Source organism: Engraulis encrasicolus, chromosome 16 (assembly GCF_034702125.1).
Source record: "Engraulis encrasicolus isolate BLACKSEA-1 chromosome 16, IST_EnEncr_1.0, whole genome shotgun sequence".
Lineage (NCBI taxonomy): Eukaryota > Metazoa > Chordata > Actinopteri > Clupeiformes > Engraulidae > Engraulis > Engraulis encrasicolus.
In genome coordinates, this window is record NC_085872.1 from 22332555 (window position 1) to 22356182 (window position 23628).

General features: G+C 43.3%; 1 protein-coding gene across 2 annotated transcripts in view; it reads right to left on the reverse strand.

Moving 5' to 3' along the window:
• Nucleotides 1-2019: 2019 nt before the first annotated feature.
• The window catches only part of pld1a (phospholipase D1a), a 41676-nt gene continuing 20067 nt past the window's right edge, over nt 2020-23628 (reverse strand). For both annotated transcript variants that reach the window (XM_063219012.1, XM_063219013.1), the window contains 17 exons: nt 23333-23482; nt 22954-23037; nt 21910-21991; nt 20656-20766; nt 19964-20155; nt 19211-19451; nt 16590-16718; nt 16049-16167; nt 14510-14623; nt 13819-13929; nt 13297-13385; nt 9657-9770; nt 8390-8439; nt 8023-8157; nt 5907-6060; nt 4972-5089; nt 2020-3929 (listed from right to left, as the gene is read on the reverse strand). In XM_063219012.1, coding sequence (XP_063075082.1) covers nt 3705-3929; nt 4972-5089; nt 5907-6060; nt 8023-8157; nt 8390-8439; nt 9657-9770; nt 13297-13385; nt 13819-13929; nt 14510-14623; nt 16049-16167; nt 16590-16718; nt 19211-19451; nt 19964-20155; nt 20656-20766; nt 21910-21991; nt 22954-23037; nt 23333-23482 — 2218 coding nt within the window. In that variant the 3' untranslated portion in view covers nt 2020-3704. The remainder of the gene's footprint in view (nt 3930-4971; nt 5090-5906; nt 6061-8022; nt 8158-8389; nt 8440-9656; nt 9771-13296; nt 13386-13818; nt 13930-14509; nt 14624-16048; nt 16168-16589; nt 16719-19210; nt 19452-19963; nt 20156-20655; nt 20767-21909; nt 21992-22953; nt 23038-23332; nt 23483-23628) is intronic.

Consider the following 23628-nt stretch of genomic DNA (forward strand, 5'->3'; position numbering starts at 1 on the left):
TTTATTCATCCAGAAACCTAGAACACGTTATGTGCTTAACCTTTTATAGAGCACTCTTTGGAATACTTTAAAATCCAATTCTTGTGTATTGTGTACTGTTATTTTATAATCAAAAGGTTTGTGGGGGATAAAACTCATTTTTATGATGAAAATGAAGTGTAATGAAATGACAAATGCCAATGCTGAGTCAATGCTAGTGTTGTGTCCCTGCGGGTGGCTACTACGTGACATCAAGTCACATAGGTGACATGTGGAGGCAGCTCCCCCACCTGGCTGCTGGTTGAAAAGCAGCCATGGCATTAGTGATACAGAGAGAGGGCCGGGGGCATCAACATGACCTTGAGGTTTTCCTCATTTCTTTCTCTGGAACTGTGATCTTCAGCTTTTTAAATGCCATTCAAACAGTATTTTCAGCTCGTGTTGTTCTTCTTGCTGTAGTTTTTTTTTTAAAATAAAGACATAGCCAAGAACAACATAAAAGGGAATGTCATACAGCTGAAGTTCATAAAAAGGTCAGCAACAAGCTTTGAAAGTCGAGTGGGGAAAAATAACAGGAGGCTTCTCTTGGTGGTCAGGTGAAGAAAATCCTATGTAAGCCTTTGGGGCACTGTTTCAACATTTTAAAACGCATGATAAAAAAACAAAACCTGACCTACCTCAACGTGATGATGAATGAATCATTATGTTCAATAAAAATCATCTGTCACTACCGGGCTCCTTAGTAGTGTCAATCCAGTGGGCTCACTTTCCATTCAACCTGTGGCACCTCTAGTAAGGCCAGAGTGGGTGATTTTAAAGTCTCTTGTGTGGAGGACCTCAGCCATTGGTGAGTTATGCACAATGAATTATTGAAACCAATTAAAGATTAATGGAGATGGGGATTGTAAGGATGATGTATCGGTATATGTCAGGGACACAATATCATCTCCTCAAGACACCATCAAAAAGGAAGAGTAGGCCTCCTTTTGTAAGAGATTTCTCTGTAATCTGTAATCTACATAGTATTTGTTCTTAAGATTGATGACAGGTAGTGTAATTCAATTATGTACGAAAGCATTTCATGGACACTAATTGAAACAGTTTTCGGCAAATAATTCAGATCATTGTACATACTATGGAAAGCAAAACTGCCCTTAGGCCTTTTCCCAATTTGAAGTAGAGTATATAGCATTCCCTCTTATGCCACTGACAAAAATGTGGGAGCAAAATTAGCTTTCAATTGTAAACAAGTTAATCTCTTTACATAGACGCATGCATTTCTTTGTATTCAGAAATTAAACACAAGCCTAAATGGCTACAGTATATGCTTCAGGCCAATCCAGTCTAAATCCAGACAGCCTATACAGTAGTTGCTTCAAGTACGTATCACACTACGAATAGACAATAAAGAACGCTAAAGGCATCCGCCTGATGAGTACGAGTATGAGTGCACAGATGGCATTATGAGTGAATAGATCTATCCTGTATTTAAATTATGTTATAGCTATACCCCATATACAGCATCCAGACATGATCTATCCTGCATGGACACTGTGTGAGATTTTTAGTTGTTTATTTCCAGAATTCATGCAGCCCATTCACTAATGTTACCTTTTTCATGAATACTTACCACCACCATCAAATTCTAAGTATTCATTATGACTGGAAAAATAGCACTTTACATACACGAAAAGGGGGATCTTCTCCATGGTCAGCCATTTCGAATTTCCAAAAATAGCCATTTTTAGCTGCAGAAATGACTGTACTTGGACCATACTAGAAAATATTTGTTTATTACTCAGTAAACTTTCATGTAAAGATCAAATTTGGCAATAGGCAGCCCAGTTTCAATGAGCAGCATAGTTGCAGTACCTTTTTTGACCATTTCCTACACAGTGTCCCTTTAAATTATGTTATAGGTATACCCCATATACAGCATCCAGACATGAGGGGTTTTTTTACATTTGTGTTGCTATGTCTGTACGTTTAAAATCTTCTTTGGAGACTGAACTACAAAGAACATACAAATATACACACATAATAATGCACGTTTATTGAAATCTGAGATTGTTACAGAAGTGTTCCGTTAATTTGCTGTCTTGTCGGACATACACACAAAAATGTAGAAAATTGCATTAAAACACAGAAATGTACAATTTGCTTGAATTATTACTATTTATTCCTTCTAGAAAAGCTCTCGACTGCTGAAAGCCTGTCAAAAAGCCTCTCCGATCTCTGTGACGCACCATCAGAACGTCCCCCCGGAATCAGGGATTCTCCGCTCCGTCAACCCTCTAGCCAGACACCCTTAACTAGAAATGACATGGCGGTGATGAAATTGTGCTTGGGCCGTCTGCAGAGGGATGACATCCGAGTTGTTTTGTAACCCCCCCACAAACCCTCCACCATCCTCCCATCCTCCCCCAACAGCCTCGAAGCCCCCTCCCAGCAACAGACCTGCCATGCCTTTTTGACAGAGCAGGCACACCTACGGTGCCAAGGGAGGAGAGGAGAGGAGAGAAGGGAAGATGCTAGGCAGTGCAGGAGCAGCAGCAGCAGCAGCAGCAAAGACAATTCACTGGAGGCAGCCGGATTGCAAGGAAATGGATTCTGCAGGGTGTCAGTAAGAAATGTGAGAATAAGACCATGCTGGCTTCATTATTGCTCAGCGTTGTGCTGACCATGTAGGTCCATAAAATGATGGTGAACTATATAGATATGTCAGACAAAGAGTGGTTACATAAAATGAATGATATACTACATCAGAGGAATAAAAAAATCAACCACAGATGGAGAGAGAGAGAGAGAGCGTGAGAGAGACAAAGACAAATAAAGAGAGAGACAGACAGAGACAGAAACAGAGGACGAGAGAAAGGTGCAGTGGGGCAAATACGTGTAAACTGCTGAGTCATTTAGAAAGTAAGGATCAGTGGTGTCAGGTCTAGGGATTCAAGCTTTCAGTCTATGCCTTCTATGCTCTTCACCAATAATGGCTTTGGATTGCATCACAACTGTTCAGCACTTTTAACATTTTACAGGCAGATTGTCTTGTAGCTCTCGAATCATTTTCACTGTCACACAGTCTGGGCAGTGTGAGTGAAGCATGAGGCACGTCCTGGCAGTCCCAGAGCATCTTGCTTGTTTTTTTTTTACAGATGAAATTACACTGTTGACAAACCACAGGAGATTGCTTGTCCCGAACTCAGTACAGAGGAGTGAACCGCAATAAACATGTTGCCTCAAGGACCATTACTGCTGACTGAAGTACTTGCGTTTTCTGAGGGTGATTTTAAGGGTAATGCGGCAGGTTTTTTTAACAATAACATCCTGCAAAAAACATCCCATTATGCGTCCGGACTCCATTCCAAAAATAAAAAGGCACAGGAGCTCATGGGGTGGTCGTACTTTCTCCCGACATCAGGTTGTCTGTCATTTAAAGCGACCTCTAGGAATCTGATACGTAAAAATATATATGCCATTTATAAAATGACATGAAAAACGTACCGAGGTGTGGTATCTGACAAAGCATTAATTGGAATAGAGAGAGAAGAAATGCACTGGAGGAGCCACATACAGTATACTGTAATCTCAGTGTAGTAGCAGTGCCTCATCATGCGAGTTGTGTTCGATTGGGTTCCCTTATTGCGTGAATTCTAGTGGTCTAGTGGTCCAGTGGTCCAGTGCAGAAGCAGATGAACCAAAGGCACCACCACCGTGCTTGCTCCTCAGGTCCAGAGCTCAGTGGGTGCCATGGCCTCTTTGGTGCCGACGGACGGCATGAGGTTCTCCTCACTGAGGAACTCCAGGGGGAACTGGACCAGGAACCCGCGGATCTTCTTCAACAGCTCCCGAGCCTTGGCCGGGTCCTCTTTGTCCAGCCCGAAAGTGGTCTTGAACTCCATGAGCTCCTGCATGTTCCTCACCAGACTGGACGGCAGACAGTTGAACACCTGCAAGCAGAACACAGAATAGTACAGCTCAGGGGTGCGTTTCTTGAAAGCGTAGTTGTTAGCCAGTTAGCAACTTGGGCAGTTGCCAATGTGAAATTGCATTGAAAACAACAAAGTAGCTAACATAGTTCGCAACTTTGGTTTCGAGAAATGCACCCCAGAACTAAAACAAACTAGGAAGACAGCAACTAAGACTACAACCACGAGTACAATTTGCATTTTAAAATGAGCTTCTTAATGCGTAGTCAATATGCTTTACACATTCCTCAAGTCACAGAAGTTAATAGGCTTTGTGAGATATGACAGCAGCTTTTTAATCTTGTGCAAAATCTATTGCCCAAGTAACTTGTACCAGACGAGGGCTATTTTTGTTTAGTGAGAAAGAAAAATAACGCAAAAAAACCCATTAGATTTCATGCGTGTATATCATTTTTAAAATGTACAAAATGGAATAACAGCAGTGCCTGAAACGTGTATGAAATAACACCCAACATGTGACAAGCGGTGTGGTCACTGGAGTGAAGTTGGCTGTGACCAGCAGCTAGTACTACAGTATAGCCAGGCTCTGGCAGCGACTGACTGCCTGCCTGCCTGCCTGCCTGTAAAGTGTTGCTGAAAGTGTCAGTTCCCTGACGGCTGTGCAGAAGATGGATCTGCTGCTCCATTAAAACTCATTAGAGTGCCGCCATGCCACGTGACAGCTGCCAGCCCTCCCTCTCCTCTCAACAGCCCCCCGAGCCCATCTACCCCCCACACCCACCAGCCAGTCTCTCTCTCTCACACCAGCATTGATTGAGGAGCGTGGTTATGGACTGAGTGGAGTGAAGGGCTCGTTTAAATTATAATTTACTGCGGTTTTGATAAATTGAGAGCATTAAAGAGGCTGTCCCCAATTTCACGCAACTGTTATTATCACCTCAACCCCTACACACCACACACACCACACACACCCAACCCGCACTGACAGACACACCCACCCATAATGCCACCACCACTGAGCTGACAGAAAACAGAGAGACAGGAGAGTGTATACTGCAGTGACCTTCTCGTATATGGTGGCGTTGCGTGCCGATATCGTCATCCACACCTCCTTGTAGAAGGTTTCACTGATGGGGTCGGACACATCTATGCTGGGGTCAGTGTGGGCACCCAGCAGAGTCCTGGGTAGGAAAAGAAGAAACACACGCACCACCCACACCCAAGTTGTCATTTTACATCAGCAGCATCGGGAAAGGGTGTTGGTTAATTGAAACGGAATATACTGTAGCTGTGGCCTTCACTGAAAACCTGAGACATTCTCCATGTGAAAACATGGTGTTTGTTTCTTGAATGATATGAACTGACCCGGGCTCTAAATGAACACCTGCCAACAGGCCAAATGCTGCCGAAAATGCAGTTTGGCTGAAGTAAAGAAAACTTACTCGCCACTTTCACCCATTAGTCAGTGTGTGTTTGGGCAGTAAGAATAACATCTACTGGCCATTTTGGCTGGTGATGAAAAAAGTTAATTTAGAGCTCTGGAACTGACCCAAAGGTCACTCAAAGGTCTCGGCCATTTTCTTCATAATGCTTATAGCAAACAGACTCTATACAGGACTCTAAAACAGCTTTGTTTTACACCTTTCTATTTTTGTATTCATACTGTACCAGTACGTAGGTAAGTAAATGAACGTCCAAGTCAAAGCCATAGCCTTGTATACAGCCTCCGCCTTGCCTGCTATTGAGGAGGAGCAGTGGTGTAGTCTACTTTTTTATGGTGGGCATACTGTATATTGGAGCATTTTTTGAAGTGGGTATACTGTATATATTTGTGCTATTCAAAATAATGGATCAATCAATTTTAAGTGGGTATACTGAAATCCCTGAAATTTAGAAGTGGGTATACTCTGTATACCCACGTTCTACGTAGACTACACCACTGAGGAGGAGAGGAAAGTGGAGGACATGGGGGGGTGGGGGGTGTTGTTATTGACTTACTTGAAGCACTCAAGTCTGAGCCCCAGAGCAAACTTTCCAGCCTGGTATTCCTCTCCATCCATCACCGAGGGGACGGTCTCCGTGTCCTCCACGATCACGGCCACCTCGCTGTCTCTCTTGCCCAACATACTGCGGTCGTTGATGTTGGCTGAGCCTACAGGAGGATGGAGGGTGGAGGGCGGGGGGGTGTGTGAGACAGGGAGATGAGAGTGAGGTGGAGCATGGTGTATGAAGATGAGAGTGACCTGGTGCATTGTGATAGTATGGCATATGTATTATACCACTTTGTGTGTGTGTGTGTGTGTGTGTGTGTGTGTGTGTGTGTGTGTGTGTGTGTGTGTGTGTGTGTGTGTGTGTGTGTGTGTGTGTGCGTGTGTGTGTGTGTGTGTGTGTGTGTGTGTGTGTGTGTGTGTGTGTGTGTGTGTGTGTGTGTGTGTATACGCCTGCGCCCATCATACATGAAAAAGTCATGTAGGCTATGCAGCTCTCTGCATATTACTACTGTATGGTGCCAGAATAAGCTGTAAAAATTGTTTAAAAAAGTGGACCAAGATGGAGGACAGCCATGCAACAAAATCCCTGAAAAGGAGTCAATCCATTATCCTCTGGCTCTCATTACTCTACTCCATTCATTTCCCAGGGTGGTGATTGGATCCTCAGGCAGAGGTAATTCAATGCTGCACAAATCATCTGTACAGATCTTTTGAGATAATACATTTCGAACAACGGACTAAGAGATTGTGTCTCTTCCTACTTGTGTTAAGATAGCTGCTGCACAATAGCTGATCAATTTTGTGAAACCCTTTGCCCTACAGTGGTACTTGTATAATTATTCACGTCTGTGGGTGTTTTGTGTGAGCCTAAGTTCATTTGACCCCACTGGAAATACATATACGGAAGTCCTCTGACCACATCACATCCACTGGCATAAAGCTAAATGATTATAACAGCACAGTTAAAAAAAGGGATTTCTTAGAAGGGTGTTAGGCCTATAAGTCTTATGATTTTGTTTTCCAAAATACTGATCTAGCTGCAAAAAAAGAAATTGAAAAAGAAACTTGTGTTCACCTAAAATGCCATGAAAAATCGCTGCTGTCAACAGATGCTACAAACACTTGTTTATATTCAGCAGAAAAAGTCTTTGCTTGGGAAGTTTTCGATTCATCAGTTTTGCCCAAATCATGAATCATTTCAGCAGATGGTAACAGCTGCCATGGTGATTTTCAAAATGGTTGCAGCCACAGGCCAGCCACTGTGGGATAATAGTAGTAATATCATAACATTTCACTAGGGGGAGCAGTGTCTTCATGCCTCACGGGTGGTGAGTGACACGCAGTACAGGGCACAGGGGCCAGAGGCGTATCTTGCCACCAGGCAAGGCAGGCAGCCGCTTGGGGCCCCCAAGCCCCTAACAGCCCACACTTTACCACAGTAGTGGCGATTTTGGTTTAAATGTTAATTGTTTTGCATTTTCGCTTGGGGCCCCACCTGACCCTAGAATCGCCTCTGACAGGGGCGTGTCATGCATCTGTTCAACTACTTGTTGGCAGTGGATAGCAAATATCACACTTTTGTAAAACGAAAAAAAGAAAGAAATAGAAAAAATAGCAGTCTTTTTCATCAATATTAACTAGGGGTGGTACTGTTCACAAAATTCACGGTTCGGTTCATATCACGGTGTCAAGGTCACGGTTTTCGGTTCTCTACGGTTCTTTTTTTTTGTTCATGATAAATGATGCACTGGGAATATTAAACAATATTTATATAACTGCAGTTAAAAGGTGATGTATAGGCTTATAATAGGCTTATTGTATAGGCTCATAATTTGAAAATGGTGTGATTTTAATTGTGTCATCCTCTGATTGGTCTTATACGATAATGTTTTAATCAGAGAGACTGGATAAGATACTCCTAGAATGTCTGTTTTACATATTTTTCTGGGCAGCACATGAATTGCGGTTTGCGACGGATTGCACGGTTCGGTTCGGTATGTGTGTGAATTGTACGGTTTCGGTTTTCGGTGCGGTTTGTGCCATCTCTAATATTAACCAAAGGTATTCACCGATTATGCAGGATACAGTGTATATAATTCCAGAAGCTTCTCTCATATACTAACCAATGATGACGGTATTGTCATCGGCTATGAGCATCTTGCTGTGGACGTAGATCAGCTCCGTCATCAGTCGCCCCTCCAGTTCAGCATGAGTACGAAGTCCCGCAAAGGAGATGTAGTTCATCCACTGGTTATCCACTAGAAGTGTGAATTACAAACCGCAATGTTATTAAGTATGGCGTGCTATGCATTGCTATTGCCTTTATAGCTTTTAATGCCAAACTGATATAGCATATGTGAATTCATTTGTTTCAATTCGAAGCTATGTGTGAGTGATCTGTTACTAGAACATGACATTCAACAGGTTTTGTCAAGAATTTCACACAGAGAGTCAATACCCAATAAACTGAGAAGGAGGCAGAGCACTTACTCTCTTTCTTCAGCTGTGATATGATGGAGTAGTCTCCCCTGTTCATCGTTCTGAAAGACAGAAAACCAATATAGTTAATGTACCACAAAGGCATGAAGGACACAGCACACTTTTAATGTCTGAAAGAAACAGAATTCACATTTCACAGCTTAGAAGTGTATGCTTTTCCTTATTTTCACTGATGGTCTGTACACTAGAACAATAATACTATATTTTTTTAAATGTTGCATAACATCAGAGGTCTGAAACAGGCTTTCATTGTACTGCTCCTGCACACCAGACTGCCTGACCACAGACACAGTACTGAACGGCTCCACCATAAATTGCCACGTTTAACTGTTGGCCATCTCATTTGTGTTGTCACTTTAATGTGAGAGTATCGCTCTAAGGAATGATGAGGACTATGATTAAATGAAATACTGTTATTCCCTCTGGCAGGTTTGGCAGGTTTTTGTAACTTTGCATACAGTTTCTTTCCATACACAAAACCAGCAAAACAGGGGGGCACAATGGAACAGTTTTACACTGTTCCATTCACAAACTTTAGGGCTAACTTTCTGATTAAGCTAAACCTTGTGTTTAATGTCATTTTTTCTTTAACAACACCTGTCTCTTGGGTTTAGAGGCATAGGTGGGATTGGAAACACTACAGAAACAACCGACTTGACGGGGCACTCTGCCAATGCAAAACAATTCATTTGAAAGTCTTATTCCTTCTGTGCCCCTGGCAAGGCTGCTCAGGAAACTTTACTCGTCCACGCCAGACTCAGAGCCAGGAATATATTACTGCAACCTGACAACAATGAGACAATGTTTTCTGCCTCTGTGAGGACTACGTGCAGCACACAAATCATTTGCCATTTCCTTCCCCGTCAAGTCTTTTTTCCTTCATTAAAATGAGATGTAAAGAAGTCTGGAGGAGAATGGAGGGATAACTTGTGGGCAGTTCAGTCTTGCTGAGCTTGAAGTTGTTTTGTTTTTTTAAGGGAGGAGTTGAACGTTTTTGGCCCAGTCTCTTGCCATTCTCATTAAAGTTTAAAAGCTCTTTGGGTGGACAGGACAGAGAAGGTTAGGACTCTCTTACCGCCATTTCACCTCTCTATTTCTCTTGCTCACCTTTATTTTCTCGATCATTCTCCAACTTACTCTTTCATTCACTCACTTACATGCTCACTCACTTGCTTACTAAGTCACTCACCCTTTTGAATAATTTGTTTTCCGAGCAGAAAAAAAATTGGGAATGGAAATTTGCACAGCAGATACTTACCTATAGTTGAAATGCATGACGGCCTGAATGGCATTCCCACCTCCCGTAGTGATGTCACCCTCAAATCCTGGCAACAGTGGCGTCACCACGTAAACACGGAACTTCTTATTCTCCCTGCATTGGAACAGCAGACACATACTTAGTAGCCATCTTAGTTTTGCTTGTCCGTCTTGCCCCAATTTCACTACTACAAACGTACCTGCCTATTTCTACAAGTTTTGGTCACAGCTTTCATGTACACATCACAATAACATTTTGAGGACATTCAATGTCGACAGGTCTTTTGCTGACGTTAAGGTGAAAATATACTGGAAGAAAAATAACACCATTAGTATCTGATGAAGAGAAATGTTGTTAAGCCCTTCCACTGTTGTATCCAAATGTCTGTTTGCAGAATGTCTACGATGAACTCTCACTCTATAGGACTCCCCCATCTGGAGTGGCTATTCTTTATCTGACAGTAATCAGTGACCAAAGAAAGAACTGTTCCCTCCACTGTTACCCAGCCAGCCAGCCCTGTCTGTTCATGCATTTCCACTTTGCAGTTGTTTTCATCTGCTTGAATCAGTGAAACACTGAAACAGTGGTCCCACTGTGCTCATCTTGTTCCATCTCGTTTCCATGCAAATGCGCGGCGGTGCCGGCAGTGAAAAACAAACGCCTGAGTGCATCTACGGAGACACTTGAAAAACAGCCCCAGCACAGCACAGCACAGGTGGGCCCGGTCTTCACAGGGGCGGCAGGTGGCAGCCGGTGATGTGTTGTCATTTCCTGTTAAGCACAGGGCACATCACGGCCTCCTCTGTCACATCTCGGTGGTGTGGATGGTGGTGAGGTCGGGATGGAAGGAGGTGGCAGGGCTGGACTGGAGGAGAAATAGGGCCCGGGCACTTTTGGCTTAAAAGGGGCCCCCTCATAATTAGTGGCACTGACTCACCGGTGGGCCGTGTTTTTTTTTTTTTTTACATTTCTGAAAATAGGGGTTCACAAGGGTGCAGGGCCCACCGGGAAATGCCAGATGGCCAGACCAGCCCTGAAGGGTGGTGCATGATGATGGGGGGGTGGGGGGGCTGTTTGCAATGCCTTCACTGCAAATGAGATACATCACAGACACACCGCCGGCAGTCTCTACGCTCCGCGTCCACCTGCTCACCTTTCAAACAGCAGTTGCGCCTGTCACACGCGGGAAGGCATCCACTAAGAGAGGTCACATCCTCACAGATGGACCACCTTAACAACTTGGCAAGTGTGCTTAGAGGGGTGTGTGTGTGTGTGTGTGTGTGTGTGTGTGTGTGTGTGTGTGTGTGTGTGTGTGTGTGTGTGTGTGTGTGTGTGTGTGTGTGTGTGTGTGTGTGCAGGGCCATAACGAGATATTTTCAAATACTGAGGTCAATTATTGGGTGCTATACTGCTCCTCAGTCAAACTCTTTCGTTCATTTTCATGGTAACACTTTATTTTAGGGACACATCTATTAGCACTAATACATACAATATTAATGCCTGTGTAAGTAACTTGTAAGGCATGTACTAAGCAAAATAAGACAGTTGTTAAGCATGTATTCACAAATGTCTTGTTCATGCCCAATTAGGGATTTATTACTAATATAACCTTAGTAAGGACCAGTAAGCCTATATTTCTATTTATTAGTAAGTAGTAAGTGGCAGAATACAATGTGTATAAGCTCCCGACACACTGTGTGAACAAACCCTGAACAGTGTGAAAACAGATGCAGAATAAGGGTCCCTATTCTAAAGTGATGCATTGGTCAGCCCAGATGGCTCAGGGCCTCTGCACTACCAAAGTCCTAGGGCCCCTACACCACCCAGGCCTGCACTACCTAGCCCCCCTGATCTACAAAGTGTAAGGGAATATCAAATAATTAATACTCATCCAGCCGAGTCATCTAGTTTTCTCTTGTTCATATCAATGAGAGGTAACAAGAGCCTATATATAGCAAGGATTGAACGTACACTTGTCAATGGCGGTGGGTTGGTGAGATGTCATTTTTTTTCATGTACCACTGAGTTTTAATTGTAAAAAAAATAAATAAATAAATGCAGAAAATTAGAATAATAGTTTTGAAGCAAAACCAAACTACTCGTTTGTGATAATTAAGTGAATGTTTGAGAACATTAGCTTCAAGAAGTGCAGTGCATGCTGGGTACGCAATCTAGGCCAACAGACAACCTACCCAGCTCTGAGCCTACGTCCTTAGCTCCTCCCCTCACTTGTGAAATTTAGTTGCTATCCAAACAATTTGCCATGTACGTAACAACAGAAATATTATCATTGCTGCATTGGCCATGCATTGCATTTCTGACTAAGGGCGTACCCATCATGCACTGCACTTCTTGTAGCTAAGTTTCTCAAACATTAACTTATTTATCAGAAAGGAATAGCTTAGTTTCGCTTCCAAACTATTACTCATTGTTATATTCTGCATTTATTGCAGGGTTTTTACAATTAAAACTAATTGGTGTATGAAAAAAATGACATCTCACCACCCACCGTCATTGATAACTTTACGTCCAATCCTTGCTATATAATGCTTCCAATTACTCATTAATATAATGAGTAGAATAAGCGAGATCTTCATACCTACTGAGACTAATATAATCTGAAATGCTCTTACACTTTGCTTCACGGGGGGATGTAGAGTGCGGGCCCTAGGTAGTGCGGGGGCCCTAAGCCAGTGTTTCCCAACCTTTTCTGTCTCGCGTACCCCCTAAGTCTCATAGTTGTGCCACGAGTACCACCTAATTCATGTTCTATATTGCTTTCTCTGTCCTGATGTGACTGTTCCATACATTTGTTATAATAATAACATTTTTCCAAGTACCCCCTGCAGTGTGCTCGCGTACCCCTAGTGGTACACGTACCCCTGGTTGGGAAACACTGCCCTAAGCCATCTGCATCACTTTAGAATAGGGACCCTTATTCCGCATCTGTTTTCACACTGTTCAGGGTTTGTTCACACAGTGTACCAGGAGCTTATACACATTGTATTCTGGCCCTTACTGCTTACACATAAATAGAAATCTAGGTCTACTAGGTCCTTACTAAGGTTATATTGGTAATAAATCCCTTATTGTGCATGAACAAGACATTTGTGAATACATGCTTAACAACTGTCTTATTTTGCTTAGTACATGCCTTACAAGTTACTTACACATGCATTCATATTTTATGTATTAGTGCTAATAGATGTGTCCCTAAAATAAAGTGTTACCATTTTCATTAATCACTGTCTTGAGGACAAATGGGGGGAGTTCCTCATTGTTGATCAGATCGATTTTCATCATAGATACATTTGACATTTTTGAAAAACAAATACAGAGGACATGCCCTCTGTGTCCTCAATGGTAGTTACAGCCGTGTGTGTGTGTGTGTGTGTGTGTGTGTGTGTGTGTGTGTGTGTGTGTGTGTGTGTGTGTGTGTGTGTGTGTGTGTGTGTGTGTGTGTGTGTGTGTGTGTGTGTGTGTGTGTGTGTGTGTGTGTGTGTGTGTGTGTGTGTGTGTGTGGTCCGATAGTGGATAACTGAATTACTGTGCATTTTAATGGTGTCTGAGTCTTCATATGTAATTTTGAACCATTTTCATGATTCATGAAGCAGTCTGTGGGGTGCTTTGGCTTACTCACTTGTGAGCCCGTATTATTCTCTCTATGATGGCGTCACCAATCTTGTTGAAAACTGTCCTGTTGTCAGTACAACTGATGAAAAACTGGTTCTACAGGAAGGAAGGAGGGAGAGAATATAACATTACAAAATCACACCACTGTGCAAATATGGAATAACAAATAAAGCAAACCGCAGAGTCTAACAGGCAACATGTGAACCGAAGAGGATCTCCATAGTACAACTGTTCTTACTTTTTTTTCCCCCAACACCAGAACTCCCTTCATCGTGTTGCAAAACAAGCCTTATTCAGTAGGTTTGGTTTCCATGACATAATGATATTACATTGGCTTGTGAATTTGAAAGGTATTAAACTAATGGCTATACTTTTGAAATTGTACATTTCATGGCCTTATAAAGAAGGATTTGCTCACTGAAATTACAATGTGTAGTCTTCTAGAAAACCTGAAGCTGTCTGCAGGGAGAGACACAAGATGTGTTTTAGGAATAGTTTGTAGTGTACAGTACAGTATGCTCAGTCATACCTCAATGTAGATGAAGTGCTTGCTCTTGGCGATGACCTGGATGTAGGCGTTGTGGATGGACTCCTCGTGGTACTTAATGCCAGCAGACCAGTCTGCAGCAGAGCGCAAGATCTGTGGGAAGATAGCACTGCAGGTGAGATGACCAACTCTTTAACCCCTTAAGACACGGCTTTATAAATTTGTTGTTACCAGTATAGTAATGACCAAGTCGTGGTTCATTTCTAAAGGGCCTGTGTTGTGTCATAGTATCGTAGTGCTATGGTAGTTACATTTCAATGTCTATTACAGCGTGCCACTGGAGGTACGGCGTGCATTAAGGGGCTACGAACATGAAAAACAGACTATCTGTGCGTATGTACTCTCCTCTTCTTTCGATCAATCAATCAATCAATCAATCAATCAATCAATCAATCAATCAATCAATCAATCAATCAATCAATCAGACATATTTAAATACATTATCATACACAGTCATTGTTCAATGTGCTTGAGAAAAAGAAAGAACACATATGGATGGTAGACTACTACTATATCTAAAGAGCAGGAAAATAAACAAGATTGAGGATACTTGAGTATCAAAAGAGATTGTATAAGTTAAATGCATACAAAATGGAATAACAAGCTGGAGGTGTATCATGAAACAACAAAAATAAGGGTGCCTGTTTATTCATGTTAAACTGTATAATCTCACCTGCACTTTACTCTGCACACAGTCGGGCACTTGGTATCGTAGTTCATTGGCTGTGGTATGTGATTTGGGCAATAAAAATGGGTACGAGAGTGACCTGTACTTTGGCTTCATTATCTGTGATGGTTCAAAAAGAAAACACAGGATGTTAGAGGCAGTTGAAAGCAAAACAAGCAATGCATCTTTGATATTTGCTACATGTTTTCACTCTATCAGCACTATTCTTAACGATACAGCCAATTCATCAAACCAAATAACTTGACTTCAGATCAGTAAAAACGGTTGAAGTTCTTAGAAGATTGTACCTTTGTATTTTTCTTAGCTTTTTTGTTTTCTTTTAACTTCCTATTTTAGCTGCGATGTATAAATTCACGATTTTGTATTACTCTTTGCTGCTCTGGGGTGAGTTTCTCAAAAGAGAAGTTATTAGCCTGTTAGCAACTTCGGTAGTTGCCAATGGGAAAATGCATTGAAAACAACAAAGTAGCTAATGTAGTAAGCAACTTTGGTTTTGAGAAATTCACCCCTGATCTGTTTTAATGTGACGTGACCTTGGGTATTTTGAAAGGCGCTCAAAATAAATTGTATTATTATGTAAGGGTTAACGTTCGGCGAGAAGGTCGCTACCGTGGAATAGCAGCACGACAGAGAGAATCTTAACGGTAGGGACACATACACACGAATTTGCGAACTTTGCCATTCATTCCTATGAGAGAGGCGAAGGCAAGCGATGGCAAACGAAAGCAAGCGAACAGGAGCGAAGCGAAGCAAAATTATTAAAGAAAGTTTAATGTTATGCAAATGAGGAGCGAATTCGCCTGCCGCGGCCCAATCAAATCAACAACACAACTGTTCCATTCCATTTGATTCGCCGCAACGACCTGATGACGGTTGGATTTCGCCTCTCTTCGCTTCGCCTCCTATGTGTCCCTACCGTTAGACCCCGACGCGGAGCGGAGGGGTCTTGTTCTCTCTGAAGTGCTGCTATTCCACAAAGCGACCGACTCGCCGAAAGTTAACCCGCTTATTATATGGATATACTTAAATGATTCACACATGCGGGGACATTTCTTTAGACCTATTTAATGTTAAGATTGTTGCTGCGCAAAACAAAACAGTGCCGTTGTGGAACACCGCTAGGCAACAGCTAGGTAGGCTAGCCAGGACAACAGGTGTTGTCTATCACAGCAGCTGATTAGAGTGACAAAAGACCGGACCCCCTGCGGAGTGATATGAAACATTCGCTTTAGCCACTGACTTGTATAGCCTACAAGCCAGTGGCTTTAGCAGTGAACGTCTTGTTGCCATTGACAGCGGTAGCCAGGACAACGGGTGCTGTCCATCACAGCAGCTGATTAGAGTCTTGTTGAAAAGTCGCTTTAGCAGTGAAAAGTCTTGTTGCCATTGACAGCGGTCTGTTATAGACCAACCCGTCCGTTATCGAAAAATAACAGACGTCCGAACGTTGGGGAGCCCCGTTGAAATGAATGGAGCATTCGACAGATGACGTCACAACCATATAATAATATTATTTATTATTACCTTTGTGAAATTCCAGCGCTGGATGAAATGTCGAGCCACATCTCGCGCCGCCTTCCCGTGCACCACTGAGGCGATGTCATGCCAGGGCATCCTGGGAGTCGTGTGCCTGTCAATGAAATCTTGAAGAAAAACAAGAATATAGAGGATATTATGTTCCCCTTTTTGGTGTACATGACAATACAATCTTCCACTAAAACAAGACTATACGGCATACCTATGCTCCATTTTGTGTGAACTAAATGATAGAAGTCCGCAACACTGTTAATGCTCCCAGTTATTAATTTGCACAAATAAATCACTGGGATACTGGGTTACTTTATTTTGTCCAGCACCCGTACCACTGATGTGCGCGCATTCTCTACCATTTTGTGTATGTGTCAATGATATCTTCCAGATAAACAAGAATACACAGTACAGCATACTATGTTCTTTTTCCTACCAGCATGAACACAAAACCTTCACCAGCACATGATATATAGTGAAGCAGCGAGGAGCCTGTGCTGAAATCACTGACTGCTGCCTGCAGTCCCAAGAGACATACCATCAAACGGCTTCTCCAGTTGGACCCAGTCTTTGTAGACAAAGTTGCAGTAGTCTTTGCCATGCCAGAAGCGTGTGTTTCCATACAGCTCTCCTACGCCTGTCTGGAGACTTCGCATTGAGCCTCCTCCTGCAGATGCGCACACACACACACACACACACACACACACACACACACACACACACACACACACACACACACACACACACACACACACACACACACACACACACACACACACACACGCACACACACCATATTCAGTGCACAGTACGGATGTAATAAAACACAGCTTATTATTGTATTATTATAGTTAAAGTTCCTGGATCTGCTACTATGCACAGAAACACACGCACACACACCCATACATGCGTGCATACACATGCACGCAAGCATACACACAAGGACGCACGCACGCACACGCACACACACACACACATGCACATACACCCCCTAAATAGCTGATGCTGTCATAGATTGGCATGTGCTGGTCAAGCACAATTGTGAGTTGCCTGCCACCTGCAGAGTGTTGCATAGCTATGTCACAGGGGGACACAAGTAAGCACAGGCCAGAGCCAAATGTCACTTGGAAGGAGGCTTTGTGCGTATCCCAGGTGTTAGGTTGTCCCAAAGTTACTATTGAATTCAAATTCAAATTACACATTCCTTTGGATTGCTGGATCATTTGCCTGATATTTCCTGACAAATGAGAAAATGAATAAGAAAATAAAAAAGACTAGTAAAGGGGAAGCACTCCAAAGGAGTTTGCAGACATTCCTCACATAGCAACAAAGCCTAATGTCAGAAATTCCATAACTCGTGCTTGAGCAGTCAAGACATCTCCCTTCACTGAAACATATGATGGAAAATGCTCCTTAAACCAGAATAGCCTAATGAGATTGTCTATTACATCCACAAAAATACGACAGGGGCCTGTCACTCCTGTCACTCCAACTGTCTCCCTGTCATTTGCTGTATCCATCAGCTCTCCTAATAATTAGTTGAAGAAATGTCTGCAAGATGCTGCATGACATTTTCCGTTACCTTTGGGCATTTGAGAGTCACTTTTCAAATGTTGAGAATCTCCCAGAGGTTGCGGAAGACTTTGGATGCCTGTAATGCCAATGATGTTTGGGGATCATGGGTGTACCTAGCACTTATTATTTTGACATTTGTATTTTATTTGATCTGTCCTGTAAAGAATGACACAAGGCAGGTATACCACCTGCACAATTGGGCGTGAGAGATAAAAGTTCTCAAAGTCACTTTCACTCATTCAACCCCTCAAACAGGAAGAAGACAGCGGGGAGGGGAGGAGGATGTCAGATTCCTCTAGTAAGCCTGGACAGATTTGCTCTGATCACACCATTTTATGTCATGGGAAAACTGAAAAGGGTTGAAGAAAGTTCACCGATCCAATTCTCTTTCATTGACACCCATCACATCAGCTTATGGTGAGCAATCGACTCGCAAAACCTGTCTCAGAATCTCGTAATCCATTGCCATTGGCAAGGCTGGGAATATGTGTCACACGGAGCAGCTTCAACACAACCTCAGGTCACCATGTCACTGAAGATTGCTTTAAGGACTGAAAACTGACAGAGGAGAAAAGGAAAGAAAAGTAAGAAAAAGGGTGGCGAAAAATAAAGCAAATTTAGTCACTGAGAACTTGTTCCAGCATGGCTTTACCTTTATAACCATGTAATGGTTCATGGATCTACACATCCTGTGAATTGTATTTGACGGTCTGATTTCTTCTTACAACGCATCTAATCGTTGCTGTAGCTGGTATGAAAAGGTAATGATGCATACCAGCCTTGAGCAAATTTTAGATGATGCGTGCAGAGAATGGGAATTATATTATAGAGATGCACAGGATCCAAGATCCGGTTCCTGATCCAGCAGGATAATAGGGTTTTTCACTGGATCCGGATCCGGTTCCAGGATCCAGGATCCGGTAGCCGAGGCTTTTCAGTCAAAATAGTTTGAGACAACGTGATAAAAAGGGCCCACGTGCGTGAGTAGGCTATGTGTTTCAACCCTTTCGTAGGATCCGGTATCCGGTTCCGGATCCGGCAGGATCTTAAGCAGTGTATCCGGTATCCGGCAGGATCCTAAAAATCAGGATCCGGTGCATCTCTATTATATTACTCTTCCTGTAATATATAACAGTAAAAAAACATTCCCTTTCTTTCCCTGGCTTTGACAGTAGAATTATCACAAGCTTTTCAAGTTACTCAGTACGATTTTGATTCAAGCAGAAGAGGAATCAGCTTTTGTCTCAAAAAAAGCTGTAGAAAATGCATCCTATTACCATGATAAAACAGCACCCTCTGCTACCTTGGTAACTGCAAGTACTACTCGCCAAGCAGACATTTGAAGGTCAACAGTCAATTTACCAGAGGGTTTCATTGTAATTAGAGGTTGCATTCAGGCTGCTTGCGTCACAAGAAATGGTTGTGGACGGATGCCAATTATTACACCATGGAAATTATATCCTCTCCTGCTGCGGAAAAAAAAGTGCTTCACTGACTTCAATCCTATTCGGATCCACACCCTGACCAGCTGACAGAGACCAACACTGTCTGTGTCTGAGTCAGAAAGGGAGTTCCAACACTCACTGTCGTCTGAGCTGTCGATGCTGCTCACGCTGTCTGCGTGGTGAAGGTTGTGGCGGTGGAGGTGGCGGTAGAGGCTGAAGCGGCTCTTCCGTGTGCGTCCTATGCCCTTGATTTTAGGCTGGTCCTGCGAGTCCACCCCTGCTCCTGCTCCTGCTCCTGCTCCTCCTCCTCCAACAGTCCCCCCATTTCTCTGGGCTGAGTCCTCTGAGGGGGTGATCCCAAAGTTGGGAGCATCTGCAGGCTGAATGTGGAGACACGCATGGTTGGTAGTCTACAACTGACATGCACAGTCGCACAGTTGAAGTGTTCAACATTAATGCCGTGCTCAAACAATACTCAACTGGCAAACTGCTGTAGCCCACAACAACGACTAACAATACTAGGCCAATAGTCCAGGCTACTGGTGTAAAGCATTTTTCCTCCTGCTGGATGAGTCCCCATTTTGTAAGGGTTCTTTGTAAGTCACTTGGGTGTTGTATATCAGCATAATAAAGATATTATTTGCACTAAATAGAAGGAAATGGAAAATATCTTCCTGATGCTAGAAAATGGTCAAAAGCCATCGTGGTTCCCACAGAGATTAAAACCTGCGCCACAGGAAATCAAAGCACGAAGGCCATTCAATATGAGCGTATTACAGCAAAGTATTTTCATTGATGTCATGAATGACTGGGATGATGAATGGCAACCATGAGAAGCGATATTATAATTCTACAGCAGAACAAAAGGAGATTCTAGAAGACATTCTCAAACCTGTTCGATCGCCATGGCAACAGCCCGGGTCACACTCCCTACATCTGTCAGTCGGTGCTCCCGGTCGTCCCAACGGCCGTAGGCTAGATCTATTCCACCGACGAAGGCCACCGATTGGTCAATGACCACGATTTTTTCATGATGTGCCCACAGATAAACAGAGGAGGACACATGGTCAGGGTGTCTCATGACCTACATGTAAGAAGACGACAGGTTATGTAAGATTTGAAACTGGGGAAATTGTTCACAACACACAACACCAGACAAACATACAGGCAGGCAGGCAGACAATTCCATTTACTTTGAATATGATTGAATGCACTTTACTTCACTTGAATTGAAAATTATTTGCCGAGACGATTTCATTACATTGATTGGTTTGACAGATTTAAAGGAGGAAAGTTGCATATTGGTTGTAACATTCAAAGCAGCACACTGCCACATTACTATTATGGTTATATCTCTTCTAAAAGGGTTTAATCTATTATTTATCTACTGTACAAGGTCCTCCCCATCTCCCTCTCTCTTGCTCTCACACACTATCTTGCTCTCTTTCTCGCAGGCATGCAGGCACGCAGACAGGCACGCACGCAGGCAGGCAGGCAGGCAGGCAGGCAGGCACGCACGCACGCACGCACGCACGCACGCACGCACGCACGCACGCACGCACACACACGATACTGTGGTATTACCTTAATGTTGGGGTGTAGATGCATAAGTGTCCGCTTGCTGTATTCACTGTTTATGCCAAGAGCCAGCTCCACTTCCTTGTACAGCATGACGAAAATCCTCACGCCTTGTTGCTGACAAGTTGAAGGAGAAATGAACCATTATCTAATGTGCTTAATCGTGTTTAGAAGCACAGATTCAGCCCACTGGTTTTCTAAGAATACACAATAGACTCAGTATGCGTTTATCGATTAACATATGCAGTGCTGCTGCTGTGAAACCACGATTACGGTAAAACATTATTTGCTTAGCTGGGGAGATGTTTGCATTTCATTTTTTTCAAACTTGCAAACTTGCAAATGTTTGGCCAGGGAGCGCCATGGTTAATGAGACAAGCAGAGATCAATGTTTTGCTCAATATCAGTAATAATGGCAAAGGACCGGATAATATCGACCGCGGTGACCAGGCTCCTGGCTCCTGTGATTCCAAGTCACGCTACATCAGCTACATATTAATCACTGCTATCGAACGGTACATACCGCCATTCCGACATACCGCCATTCCGACATACCGCCATTCCGACATACCGCCATTCAGGCATACCGCCATTCCGACTGACTTTTTATTGCAGGAACCATTTTCCCAGCTTGCAGGATCTGTTTTCAGACCCTACCTGTAAGGGCATTTGGACCGTGACAAAATTAGACACTAAATTATACAGTAATCCTGTAATTGCGCTGTCACTCTCTCCACTTCCGGTCATGTAGCAAAATTGTTGCGAATGTCAATTGAGTTAGTACTTGTTCACGCGCCTTTAAGTACTTGCAACAATGTTCAAATGACCTAGAATGACAATCAAATACTGTCGGAATGGCAGTATGTCGGAATGGCAGTATGTCTGAATGGCAGTATGTCGGAATGGCAGTATGTCGGAATGGCAGTATGTCTGAATGGCAGTATGTCGGAATGGCAGTATGTCGGAATGGCAGTATGTCTGAATGGCAGTATGTCGGAATGGCGGTTGCCCCCCCTATCTCGGACACCAGTGCTTCCCATACATTCCTATGCCAGCATTCCCTTACAACCAAACATGTACAGTAAGAGTGTATGCATTTTATCATCACCCACAAACAGTTGATATCATTTAATTCAGGGTTGCATTCTTTACAGGTGAGTAAATGCCCTCCTCCTCCAATATCAGCTTTCATGCAAAGGACAACCCCTCCACGAGCACCGAAGTGTTTCTACGAAGCAGCAAAGAAAGAAATGAACTCACTGCCTTGCGTCTGAGGATGCAGTCTAACCGCCAACGATTTCCTTCGACCACCGGCCTCTTGAGGAAGATCTCGGGACTCAACCTGTGCATATCAAACAGGTAATGAGGAAGTAGTCTCAGAAGAATACACAGGCACACAACAGGCAAAGGATGTGGGGTGCAGAACTGAAAATACGCTTTACTACGTAGATCTGTTTCATTTCACCTTGATTTCGGTTTTGTTTCTGTGAAACTATTTACCACAGTGTGTCCCCTTTATACTTTATTTTCTGTGTCTAAGAAGAGAGATCATCTGTCATACAATGAATTGGCATTGGCAACTTTCCAGTTGGCATTGAAGGAATCAGGTGTCGGGCTATTTTGATGGCAATGGCGTAACTGAAACATGAACCCCACGCGCGCACACACACACTCACACAGACACACACACACACACACACACACACACACACAGACACAGACACAGACACATGCGCGCGCATGCACACACGCACACGCGCGCGCACACACACACACACACACTTAAGCGTACATGGCATTCATAGCAGCATGCACACACGGAAGCATGCAAACTTCCAGCACAACGTGGAGATTTGCATGCATCCTTTGATGGAAGTTATTTTTAGGTTTGCAATTTTTTTTCTGCAGGGGTCATAGTATCCTCAAGTGACCAAGGTATCCAGGGATCATCAAGTGACAGTGACCAAACACCCTTGGTTGCTACAATGGAGTCACTGAAGCTGAGGATTTCAGGTGAAGACAATGCTTTTGAAAGGCCTGCCCGGCCCTTACAATCATCCTTCCCACCAGTCGGATGTACTATGCCTCTGTATGCTACTAGTTGAAACTACAACCAATCATATTCCTTCCTCTGAATTAGCTACTAAACTGGCCAATGAGAGAACTAAATAGCCTAAAAAGACGATTCCTGCCAATTTCAAGAAAAAATGTAATATCAGACTATTCTATTCTATAGTCTACTATTCTACAGTCTACTTCTGCAGCATGGTGGGGAGTACGTGTGGCTTGGCCGAGGCTACTTACCACCAGTCAGTAATGAAGATTTCTTCTCTTGCCTCCTCCATAGCATTTGCCAGATCCTCCATGTAAGTTCTCCCATTAACAAACCTGCGGTTCAAACAGACAAAACCCACAATCATTCTGAGTAGAAATAGCCTGGAAAACCAGCGCCAACTGCTGGACGGCAAAATGTTTTGCCTGAGACATCCAATCCATTTAGGCTGGTTTATCAGGCTAGAGTAGAAACTAATTTGTTTAAAAAAGCTTGACTGATAGCACAAAGTTAATAAGGACACGCTCAACAAGATGCAAGATACATTTGGAACGTCTATTAGTGTGCATTATTATTCCTTTACAGTTTTTTGGCCACAGTTTTGTCTTTTTTCCATCCAGTGCTGGTTACCATTTGGCTGGTATGTTCACCTCCTCCCTGGCGAAGGAGCCAAAACGGTGGTCCCTGAGGAAAGCCTTGCCGTGCTTACGCACAAAGTTCTCGATGGACTGGCCCCACCAGCGAGCATGCCTGTAGCTGTTGCACTTGATCACCAACGTCCTGAGAGAAGCAGGAAGAAAAGAGAGAGAGAGAGAGAGAGAGAGAGAGAGAGAGAGAGAGAGAGAGAGAGAGAAAGAGAAAGAGAAAGAGAAAGAGAGAGAGAGAGAGAGAGAGAGAGAGAGAGAGAGAGAGAGGGCGGGGAGAGG